Genomic DNA, 13,204 nt, shown 5'->3' with positions numbered 1-13,204 from the left:
GAGATGAGGGTTAGAGTCTAAAAAAAAAGTTTAGACTAGACATTATGATTATAAACCGGGCAAATAAACTTCAGAATTTCAAATGACTTCCTCAGTCAAGTGTCTAGCTAATCGAAATGCAGTTAATCAGAAAATACTCATACACACCATCGTCACACAGAGGAATTTTTAGATTTCTTTTAAAGTTGAATACATGTATGTTACAGAATTATCCTTAAAAACATATAGAAGAAGCTTTAGAAGTTTTCTTTTCGGAATTTGAAACCAAACGTCATGCACTTTTTCTTAACCATTCCTCCCAGTTGCGGAGGCCCACAGAAAAAGACCTTGACATTCCCCTTCCTCTCTTGTGAAATCTTCCCAAATACCTGAAAGAAAAAGAAAAAAATAACAAAAATGATAGTTTGTGTATCTGTCATGATTTTTAATACATAATTTGTTGTCAAAAATACTGTTATGTTACATATCAAAAGTACTATGCATTAACAGAGAGACAGAAGAATTATTCAAGAGGGTCTATTGTCAAGTCAGTCAAGGTTATTATTACATACGTCAATAATAAGAGGAGTTTGTGTATAAAAGTAAATATAATCTTTGGCTTTTTTAAAATGACCACATATCCCTATGTATTCTAGAGAGATTCTAAAACATTATGCATCATAATAATAACCATGTGCTTCAGGTTTTAAACACTCTGACTGTTTCACAAAGAAACCTTGCGTATGAAAGAACTATGAAATAGCCATGACCTCATTCCAGTTTGGGCGTCCAGCCTGTGTTCGTGTCGATAATCCTGTGATCAGGTCTTTCTTGTCTCTCCTATGTATTATACTTAGGGCCATCTGAAGCCCCGCCCCTCTGATATCACTCTTTTTCTTGGCAGCTGTCAAATAGAGCTGAATATCAATCACTTTCTCCATTTCTTTGCCCTTCTCGAAAGCCACGTCGATTTGCTCTTTTTCAATTTTATTAAGGAGCCCTACAAACCACTCAAAACTTTTCTGATCCCGATTTATCCAGATGAAATTCACCTATTGAGAATAAAAGGTAAGGAATGATCCTTAAGAACCATAGAAGAACCTTTAGTGATATTACTAATCAACAGAAAAACAATGAGCTATTGCAAATTGAATGTACCAAATTACTTTATATAATATTGATAATTATGGCTGCAAGTCTATCAGGTCAGGATACAAGGGGCAAGTCTGCAAGTTGTGAATAGATAAATAATTCAAAAGACAGTGCAAGTCTTTTTGTTTAGCTTTAGCAGATAAATTTTTCAACATACATGTAGTATGAGTTGTAACCAATGGGACTGTCAAAAACTACTAAATACTTATTATTCAAAATTTCATAATACAAAGGAAGAACAGCAATTTAATCTAAACAATCAAGCCAAGAACACTATAAAAGAAGAAATAACATACACAATTTCTTTCTGAATATTGGCAATTTATCCTTAACCACAGACATATATTTGTTATAAAGCTCTTAAGATTACTTTTGACAAAATAATTTAATATAGAAACCTTCTTCAGGTTCATTGCAGATTCAGGAATTACACCATAGAAGCTGTAGTGACATTTTGGACAGGTTCGCTTGGATTCTTTGTATCGGTACATAATGCTCTGAAGAATAGAAGCCATTGGAGTCACTCCAATACCGGCCCCAATCAACACGGCATGTTCTGTCTCAAAGATCTCCCTTGTTGCTGTGCCATATGGACCGTCAATGTAACACTAAATTTGGGGGAAAAAATGAAAGACTGCATCAATCTTCTATGTACTAGTATTTTTAAAACGAAATTTTATGCATATGAGAAATTCAATATATTTTCAAATTTCATTTGCAATAAATAGGTAGTAATGAGTAACAGGTTTTCGTTTTCAATTAACTTGTTATTTTTCATTTTATATTTTAGTATTCTGTTAGACTTCAAATAACATCAATTTATTCGTAATTCACATGGCAATATTCTTTTGGACATGTTAATATCCTAAAATTTTAAATTTTGTGCGCGTGAGTAAAATTCAACTCCTCATACTTTAACTTTATATCTGGATTCGTCGTAATTTATGGTATATAAAATCATTAATTAGTTAATAATTAAACTGAAATAAGAATTTTTTGATTAATTCAAAATCCTTGTCGCACATATATAATGAAAACTGCCCTATCCGACACCTGCGCAATCCGTCCCACTGTGAATTCCCACCTTTATTTTATGTCCCATTTTATACAATTTCAAAGTTCTTTACACCGTGTTATCCAGCACCTTGTCTATCTGTCTGCCATTGCATGTTGGATTAGACATGTTTCACTGTACTATCAATTTAATGTTTTGAATTTTGTCAACTTTCGTTCAGACAATACATGAAAGTAAAATTTAAAAAAAAAGTATCATCTTACCCTAACATGAACCTTTTTCATAACCTGTGCCATTCTTTTCTCTGCTTTCAGCTCCTCCTAAAACAAACACGTATTCCTTTATCCATTGTTTAAATTCAGATGCAAAGAACATAAGATTCAACGGGTCAGATTTGTCAAGGATATAAACTTATATTACATACTCCTTTTAAATAAAATAGTTTATCTAAGAAAGCTTTGAATTCAATTCACACGTGTGTTTACGAGATCGTGACGTTACCTTGTCTTTCGGTCTGTATTGTGATTGTCGTTTATTTGGCCACCAGGAAGCTGGAAGAGAAAAGATGTATTAGTATTAGGAATAAAGTGAGTCACTTGGGTCATAAGTTACATCCTATGATTTTCTTCATATAGGCTGCGTTTCTTAAAGACATCCCGTGGGTTATACGCTCATGAAAATTATTCTGACCTCAACTACTTTTAAAAGTGCATGATTATAAAATACGTCTACATGTAAATCAGAATAGGATGCCTAGGTATTAATTAATAACAGTTGTTCGATTTTATTAAAATATTCGAAAACATACTTTCTTTCTTTCTTTCTTTCTTTCTTTTTTTTTTTTTTTTTTTTTTTTTTTATTTGTTGACATTGTAAATTTGTTATCCCATTATTTTCCTTTTACAAGCTCTGGGAGCGAAAATATAAAATAATACTATTTATAGATATTTATTGCAGTGTACTTATTCCCATGTGTAATAAATAGCTTTTTTGTTTGTTGAACGAAGACATGATTGCATTTACTAATGAATTTTCAAATATGTAACTATATGAACGTAGAAAACTGATAGAGTGATGTTCTAGGGCTACATCTTTAGATACATGATTATGTTCAATGTATGTAGCCATATATAAGAAAAATCATCATTTATTTCCTTGTGTTGAACTATATCATTTTTCTTTTTTGTAATTATTTAGATTTTGGAAAATCTCTTAACACTATTTTTGATGAAATTTGATCATATATTTTCAAGAAAGCTTTTGGATAGGATCATCAGTTAAATTGACCGAAAGGTCTGAAGCTAAAATGTTTACACATGTATGGTCAGCCGCAAATGGGAACAAAAGATATAAGTGGGTGAAAAATTGCTATGCCATGGAAATCATTTAAAAAAGAGGAGTAAATTAGATATTCAATAGTCAAGGGTGGAATTGAATACTTTAAAGAAAATATAAAATACCTAACATTAGAAAAATATAGTATATGTCACTTCTGAGGATAATGTTTTCTGTGTCTTAAATAATCATAGTGTTAAATAATGTTAAATAATGTTAAGGTTTAAAAAACATGTTTCGCTTTTTAAGATATCCATTATTTAGCAGTTATAGTTGCCTCTAGCCTGGCTAACTGCTAGTGTCCTCCGCTTCATGACATTTGGATCAGGCTTTTCTTTAATTGGATCCAATGCAGAGAAATATTCGTACAGTTGTTTTGTCCAGTGGCCTAACGAACGAACGTGAATCCAGATGTGACCTAAAAGATGTAAAACAAACATTATGTTCGTTACACTTAAACGATTTAATTCTAGTATGTAATATTACGGATATTGCTACTAATAAAATACCATCTTCAATTGATTTTAGAATGCCATGCACTAAAGATGGTTTGATTTAGCCGATGTGTGAACAAAGTTCCTTTGTGTAAATAAAAAAACACTATGGGAAAGAAGAAATAAAATTTCTAAAAAAAAAAAAAAAAAAGAAAGATAACCCTATCATAGATGGACAACTTTAATGGATTTTGAAACTAATTTGCATTTAAATACTATGATAGCACATGAACGTTGATATCTAGGCTAGTGATGAAGAATACTTGTCAAACTACGTTTTCTTTATCAGGAAGTATACTTTTTATTACACGAAGACATTTCAGCAACTCTTTGAAATTCAATCATTATGAGTTTCAAAGACCTTCCTTTGTAAATAATTTTATATAAATTTATACTATCTTATAAAAACATATATACAATGATATTTTAAAAACCAATACTACCTTTCATTTCAGGAGCACTACTAATGGTAAAGGGATGCCATTCAAACTGCGCAATAGCCGGGATTTGTAGAAAAATGTAGTCCCCAGGCTCAAAACGGAAGTTGTCAGGACGAGAAATAACCAAATGACAAACCTTAACAATTATCATTATACATGTAATAAGTACTCAAATAAAAAAAAATTAATTGAAGTCATAACCATGGAACAAACTCAGAATTCTCATTTCTAAGGAATAAGCATATTTGATTCAATTTGAAATATATATGTTACTCAGTTCAAGAAGAACAGATTTTTTTTTGGGGGGGGGGGGGGTTAATCAAGAGTAATCTTGGCTAACCCATGTAAGGAAATGGTTACAATATAAAAAATAACTAAAATCAAGAATTTAAAATTTAAAATTAATATATCTCTTAAATCCGACCAAGAAAAATATAAAGATATAATTTTGAAATTAAAATACCCCAGATGGCAAAAGACAAACTTCTGTGATAAATGTCCGTCCATATCGAGCTCTCTTGAAAAGTTTGGAGCCAATGATCTTCTCGATAATAAATAAGACCCCGGGCATAATGAAGTAGTACCAGAATGTCGGAGAATGAATAATTAGGAGGGTCCAGAACGGAATATACAACATGTGCGTCCAATAGAAAACCTATGTAAAGTGAAAGTAGCAATATATTTTTTTTGAAAACGGACACTGCCGTTGTTGATTATGAAAATCAATATTATCAAAATGAAACAGTAAAACTGTAAACAGAGAATAGAGGAGAGGACAGTTACACAAAAGTACAATAATAATAATACTTTAATACAATTTTTTCTATATATGATTTACAAATCAAGATGAAAGTTGTTTAAATATCTAATTCCGCGTGTCTTTGTACCTCAAAATGGCCACCTTTCCTCACAAACGGAAGAGAGCAAATGATCATAACAGTCAAAACTACAATGAGCGCCCATCCCGTGATATAGGCTGTTCCTGGTATCAAGCCCATAGGTATCTTCGTTGTAAACAATATTGTCACAATGGTATTATTATTCGAGGGCATTTGAGATTTGACAACTGGAAATAAAGATTCAAAATGTGTATAATTAAATTACATGTATTTTTAGTTGCATTAACTGAATTATTTCATTAAATGTAAGAAAAAATAGAATTAATTTAATCAATATTTTTGGTGAATTACATTTCATTATACACAAATGTAATGATTTTTTTTTCAAAATTTCAGGGCCCTTTATACCTGTGCCAATATTCCACGCAATGTTAAAAATGACGAAAAGAATGTTATGGTAAATTACAATGAATAGTACCTAATTTGTATCATAAAAAAGGCAAATCTAGTAGTGTTAATCAAAACGTAATAAACGGTCTATGTATAAATATTCAATAATTTCAGTAGAGAATTTTTTTGAAAGGTAACAATTGCGATTTACATACTAAAACTAACTTACTTGCGGTCCCTATTGCTCCAGCAGTATGGAATAAGGCGCATGCGCCTATAACAGCTCCAACCATTTTGTGAAAAGAAATGTGCTGATCCAGAGGAAGTATTGCAGCCAGGGGCGTGGATCTTATCAGTGTGTGGCATTTCCGAAGAACCAGAATTAGGACCAGCATGCAATTGAAGTTTAGAAGCATTCCAAAGATACCAGCGGCTACAAAAATCATGTTTCCAAAGTTAACTACAGTGAAAACTGTCTAACTGGTCATTCACTGGTACAAAACTTTTGTGTCAGAGTGTTGGACTGCACAGTGTACACTACAAGGCAGTACCGGTAGTTAGTTGGAATTAAAATAAAGGTCGGAATTCACATCGAAACGGGTATATCATATTTTCAGTTATGGACTAGGTATATGTCCAAGGCCCTAAAACTTCGCTGCATGCACACTTTTATAAATGAAGCAAACTGTCATTGTTTTATTGTGTCCTAATTCTCTATGCTGTCTCCATTGACGATTATAATACTTACATATACATACATGTATTACTTTAAACTACAGCAATTGTATACATACGTATTAATTATTTAATGTCGTTTATTCTAGGGAGGATACAATAATTTATTCAAAAGTTAAGATTCAGAATAGTAACGAGCAAATCTTTACATTAATGCCATTACAATGTTAATCTAAGGATTACGAACAGCCCTCTTGGTTACAAAAAATACTATAGCTAAGAATATTAAACCATAAACCATTGTAAATACTTTGATTCTTTAACTTAGTATGAAACTTTTCACTAAACTTTTTTTGAGATTTTGAAATTTGAAATATCTTAAATTCGATAACAATTCTATAAATTTGGAAATACATGTAATATGAGATATATAAACAATTGTTATTGATATTTTAAAGGCTAGCTCAAGAATCACACATATAAAAAATCAAAGAGTAATAGCAGGGACTATAGATCCCGAAAACATCAGAAATGGAATCAGATGCCATGGAGGATGACTAAATATTTTCCAAATAACGTATGTGGTTTCACATGCAGTTTATCAAGAAATCCATGACCTTTGACAGTCACAGATATCTGCAAGGAAGAACTTTAATTTTAAAACCTCGAAACTGTTGAAATTATTTTTTAAAAAGTGAATATGCCCAAATAACACCTGTGCAACCCATTTCACTGTGAATAATTCATTTTCTTCCCATGCTAATCTTTTTCATGTTCATTACACTGTGCAATATAACACCTGGGGTTTTTTTACATAAAAAATTCTGTTTAAGTTTATGGCATATTTGACATATTTCACGTATTAGAAATCCAGGAAGTTAATTCATACAGACCCATTCTGAAGATAATGAGGAATGCATCACTAGATGCCGATTCCAGAACCTCTAATACGGTATAGATCGTAATTCCAACATTTATCAGGATATAAATGATCACAAACATTATCTTCCGCAAATTGTTTCGGAAGTACTTCCACGTGAACTTATGTCTCCAGTCTTTTTCCTTTTTCTTTGATGGCGCTGCCAACCCGAACCATTGTGTTGCACTATAGAATTATTAGAAAGCATGGTTCACTTTCAAATTTATTTTATGCTTAATTGGTGAATATAGAAGTTCTAATTCGAGAAGTACAACTTTTTTATTCATAAAAATATGATAACAGCTGAATATAATAAATGTTAAAGGTGTAAATGGTACATGAATAGTACATACACGTATGCCAAAACATACACATTTATCGTCAAAAACAAACCTCAAAGTCAAAGTTTCTATCATGTTCGGATGTTTTTCTATAGCTTTTCTCAAATCGTCGAATGTGATGCTGTCACTTCCGGTTTTGTCTGCGGCTTCAAACATGACGTCTGTCAGTTCATTCAAATGTTCCTCCCCAAAATAGAGAGAGCTCTCCTCCATACACGTCGTTAGAATCGTCCTCAGCTCATCGCGCTCGATTTCTCCAGATCCTAGGGATACAAAGTGAAATGTGAGAATTTCCCGCCATTAGGTTAAGGAATTTATATAGTTAGTTATACTGCTCTGGTGTTACGCAAATCCCTTAATCATTAATTCTGTAATGTAACATTAGACGTTTAAAGTTAATATTATTCATACAAACACGAAGTTGAATTAGATTTTATTGAACCAGAATTTAAGTTTTTTCAGAAAATAATTTTACGTTTTAACTTGAGTTTCTTTCTGGTGGGTGATCTGAAATTTAAAGTCTAATTGTACATTATGTATCTTTTTTTTTCAAAGAATAAAAACGGTGATTACTTTTGTCAATGGAGTATAATTGTGTGCTAATTAATTTTATAACATACTGTAAAATATAAGTTTCTTACAATTTTACACATATAAATAAATATATATATATATTTCATAAATTTGAACAACATAAGTCAACAGTTTAACCACATTTTTTCTGGACACGTCATTGATAGTATTCCTTCCTCTTTTCCATCTAACAGAAAACTTTCTGTTAGATTACACACATCAGCTTAACCAAAATTAAGTCTTCATTCATTGAGACTCATTGTCAATTTAGACATTGTGAATTTGTGAAGGACAATGAAAACTTCAAAATAATACGAAATGAGAAAGAAAATTGAAATAGAGAGACCTCTACAATAACTTTTATTATGTTTGATAAAAAAAAAAGAGACGCTACACTGCTAGGCAAAGTTTGAAGCTTTTTTAACCCTGCGCCTCCACACCCACCCCCTGCACTCAGACAAAATACAAAGAAATCGCTGATACAACAGGAATAAAACTGTGACAAATTTTATCACTTCACAGAAGCTTTATTGTTTTGAAGGAAGAATAAGCTAACGCATTTCGTCAGGAAGTTCATTAACCTATTTCTTTATACGTTCTATTTCGTCCTTTCAAATCAAGTGCCCATTAGACATTGTGTTTGTCTATTAATTGAAGTGCACATGTACCTATCATTTTTAACTACTATTTACTGAACAATATTTGGACAATTGATCCTTCAAGGAACTAATAGATTAAAAAAAAATTATACCATTTCTATGGAGTGTTTTATATTTGCATTAATAATAATTTTAAATAAAGGGGGGAAAGCTATGGGAAAAGTTTGAAAAGTTAGAAATCCTCAAATAAAAGCTCGAAAAGTCGCGAGTAAAGTTGGAAAAAGCCGATATTAAAGTTGAATTACCAACTTAAAACAAATATACAGCATAGCACTAAATACACTTCTGTATCCTTCTGTAATATATCAGACAATTTAGAATAGGCACATCACATCTGTTTCAGTGCGATAGACATTTCTACGGTTTTAAATGCCAACGAAAAAAAGCTAAGATAAGATCATACTGATCGATCTCAAAATTCTTCGAAAGACGTATTTGTGAACCATGCGGGCCCTGAAAGTGGTGGGTGGGATCAGGCACCTAGGAGAAGTAAGCATCCTTCATCGACCAGCCACACCGTCCTTGAGCAAATTCGTTCACCGTTTAATAATTCAGAATTTAAATTGCATACCAACAAACTTGAAATCTTGCTTATCTTGTTGTTGTTATTTAAAAAGTAATAATGATACCAAAAAATATTTAATTGTTTTCAATGCTTTCTTGTAAAGACAGACATTGAAAATGCTCAACTGTTGTAACAAAAATAAAAGATGAAAGAAAAGAAGTGAAGATGAAAAATTTTGGCCTTAACTTAAGGACTAAAAGAAGGATTGAATGGGAGTTCCTACCATCAATATCATAGACATCGAAGACAAATTTGAGTTTCTGGAGTGGTGATCCTTTGGTCAGTGTCCGGAGTCCGTCCATCAGTACGCTGATTTCTATACTGCCCTTCTTATCCGTGTCAAACAAACTGAAAAACCGGTCACCGAAGAAAGACTGAAAATAAAGTTACTTCATGTAGATACCATGCATTAAAATCATTTGATTATTGGGTTCAAAGACTAAACAATCAGTAAAAGAAAATCAAAACCAAAAACAATTAAAGAAAAGAAATAGTATACAGTAGTAAAAAGCAAAACAATTAATAATAATGATAATACAGAAAATAAGCAAACATGAAATAAATACCAAATATGTTCTAAATATAAGACATAAAATCATCGATATTACATTAAAAAATCATTCAAATATGATTTTATCATTTAGATTTGAAATATTTTGCATCATTAAAAAAAGTTTGATATGTCAGAAGGAAAACAGGATAAGTTCGTTGTAAGCATTCTGAAATTGAAGCACACTGTGTAAACAAATACTAACCTCTCTGACTCCAAGGACATCTTGGAAATCATCAAATTGTATTCTGCCATGTTCGTCGACTTTCTTCGTAAACCTTTCTTCAACACACTCTAACCACTTTGTATCATCCTGTGTACACCTGAAGAACATATGCAGTTCTTTAACAAATATATGATACATATCCGTTACTTTTCCATTTTTAATCGATATTCTTAATATTCCTCTAAAATTGTGATACACAATTGTTTGTTAACTTCACGTGTGTTTATATTCATTTACTTGGATTGAAAAAAAAACCTAATAAAATGTGGGAAATGTGTGAAGGGGTGGTAATGGGAAAGTATGCCTTTGGTTTGAGTTAGTATATAAAAAAAACATTCATGTATCGAAAATTTCATTTTTGTAGATAGAATATGGAATGTTCTGATGGAGACCTTCAGATCATGAAGGACAAATGCAAATTGTAAAGGATTAAGGTTTATCGTCCCTTTTTAAACTGATTAATGTCCATTTTTTTTTACTCATTAACTTTTTTAAATGTTAGATTTTCCAAAAGGAATTTAGTTTAACAATCGAAATGCATCAAAGCTTGAATTTGACGGAAATTTACTTTCTCATTGGACAGTTGTTTCTTCTAGCTGGAGTTATCTGTCGATGAAATTTAATATTATAAAACACAGCCATTCTTTTTATCATTCAAGCTAAGATTGACAATTAAAAGTAAAGTGAACTTACGACACGTTAGGTTTCCCTTCTCCCCCTCCTGACGTGGCAGCCACTGCATCTAATTCTACTCCTCCTTGATTATCATTGATAATTATCTTTATGTCTTGGGATTCTTCATGTTTATCTTGGCTCTTCTTCACTAGTTGTTCTTTATCCGCCATAAGTGGTGAGCGTGCTCCCCCAAAACAGGTAGTGGATACAAACCTTAAAATCTTGGCAAGACATAGAAAAGTTGATAATTAGTGTGAGTTGTAACATTGTGCTTCACAAAAAGGAAATGATACATAAAAAAGACATTGTTTAGGATCAGTAGCATAATGATCATTATAAACAAGACTCCCTTTTTCGATCTACGGTAGTGTCCGGTTCGTTGACCTTAGGATCCGGCACGATTTCTGGTCGGATTCTTGAATCACTTTCATGTCCTGACAAATTTTTAACATACACACATGTATATGTATTTCTTCTTTGTTTAAGTATTAAACATAACATTCATATGGTTCTCCATTTAATTTAACACACCGGAAGTGTATTTCTTCACTGGAGAATAAAAACATGTATATATGCACAAACGCCCCATAAATCAACTAAGAACGGATAGTCAGAAAAATCTAAATGAAAAGAAAAACCGCGACAAGATTGATAGCGAGTATAGAGAATAGATCTCAATGTAATTGAGTTGAAATTTGTCTTAATGTATTTTTTTACACTCTGAATATCAAACCCTACTTCACTCACTTAAAGGATTTTTTTAATGATTCCCCCCCCCCCCTAATTTTTCACATTCGTTTGATTTGGAATAAGTAGTTTGTTACATACCTCATCACAAATTAGTTTTTTCCTTAGGATGGAGACAGTAGGTCTCGTCAAACGGAAGGAGACATGTATGTTTGCAAAAAAATGTTATAAGGTCCCAGCTTCTCTGGAATTCCAATACAATTTTGTTTTTAAATGTAATCATCTTCCTGTTTCAACCGTAATCTTCTACAATTTATACCCCATAGCAAGAAAGGCAATACCCCTATAAATATATCAATCATATGATATATATACATGTTTATGATATATAGGGAGATAACGAACAGTATTCAAGCTCAAAAGTCCATTAAACAATACAAAATAGGAGCAGAGCAAACACGAACCTCCAAAACATCAGAGGTGGGATCAGGTGCCATGGAGGAGTTAGCATCCCCCGTGTGCTCCTTGTCATGATCGGGAAATAACGGAAAAATCCGTCGACAATTCAGTGTGTAAATAATGGCCTAACAATTAGTATGAAAAAACGTCAGTCAGCATTTGACTCAATGATAAATTGTATTTGCTGACAAGGTCATTGTATCGACCATAGAACTTACGAAATGATGACTTTAAACGAGACTGCTGATATTCTTGTTTCATCAACTTGTTTGTCAATAATTTACCACGTTTTAGAAATTGTACATACGTAGAGCATGCTCTTGCGTATTGAATCAACTGAGAGATATAAACCTCTTATGCAGGTGATGAAGGCATATTGCTGCATATGTAAGGGAAGTTGACGATTGAAAAGTTAAAGTCATCAAGTTTATCAAAAAGCTTGGTTGTTAGTTTACCCTTAACGTCTTTTTCAAGTAATATATCCAAATATGAAACAGATGTGTCAGACTCTGTGGTATCTTTTATCTCAAGCTCACTGGGATATATCGTATATACATAAGAATGGAAATAACCGTTGTTAGGCTAATTGACAATATGTCGTCAATATATCTAAATGTCGAGTTGAAGGCCACAGCAAGTGTTTTCTTCGTTTCACGTATAAGATTTTGGACAAATTCTGCTTCATATGAATACAAAAATAGGTCTGCTAAGAACGGGGCGGAATTGGTACCCTTGGGAATTCCAATAGATTGTTGGAAGACCTGGTCTCCAAAAACCACATACTAGATATTTTCAATCAGAAACTCAAGCATCTTTTTCATGTCAACTTCAGAGTACTTGTATGTACAATCAGAATGTTTTTTTTTAACAAAATAATTTTGCAAATGACCAATGACAAGGTAAGTAAATTTACGAAATCGATTTTTATTAAAAAAGCAGCTGTCAATGATATCAAAAAGCCTGGACTTTAATTTATCGTGGGGAATGGATGTGTATAAAGTTGAAAAGTGTTAAGTTTTTAAGCTGTTGATTTTGGTAAAATCTTGCGATTTCAAATTTAATGTAGCAGTGTGTTTTATCTGTATATAATGTGTAACATATATTTTCGAATAAATATCATTGATATTAATCAAATTAAATAAGATTTTATGATTTAATACAAATCCCAGATCCACCTAGCTATATGTTCTGTTTAGAGTTATTTAGTTAGCACATAAAACCTAACGCATAA

The 13,204-nt window shown here is 32.0% G+C and overlaps 1 protein-coding gene across 1 annotated transcript; it reads right to left on the bottom strand.

The window, feature by feature from the left end:
• Window positions 1-230: 230 nt before the first annotated feature.
• Window positions 231-11,001, bottom strand: LOC133198977 (NADPH oxidase 5-like). The gene is made up of 15 exons (XM_061334872.1): window positions 10,846-11,001; window positions 10,132-10,249; window positions 9,600-9,750; window positions 7,632-7,842; window positions 7,213-7,424; window positions 5,874-6,077; window positions 5,303-5,481; window positions 4,879-5,070; window positions 4,419-4,551; window positions 3,759-3,899; window positions 2,648-2,697; window positions 2,410-2,466; window positions 1,530-1,739; window positions 750-1,031; window positions 231-368 (listed from the first exon to the last, which is right to left on the bottom strand). The coding sequence occupies exons 1-15, from the start codon at window positions 10,995-10,997 to the stop codon at window positions 237-239; spliced, it is 2,424 nt and encodes an 807-aa protein (XP_061190856.1). The 5' UTR covers window positions 10,998-11,001; the 3' UTR covers window positions 231-236.
• Window positions 11,002-13,204: the final 2,203 nt, after the last annotated feature.

This window comes from Saccostrea echinata, unplaced genomic scaffold (assembly GCF_033153115.1).
Source record: "Saccostrea echinata isolate AGI-Se365-2 ecotype Australia unplaced genomic scaffold, CSIRO_AGI_Sech_v1 ptg000033l, whole genome shotgun sequence".
Lineage (NCBI taxonomy): Eukaryota > Metazoa > Mollusca > Bivalvia > Ostreida > Ostreidae > Saccostrea > Saccostrea echinata.
This window is presented reverse-complemented; position numbering and strand designations above follow the sequence as displayed.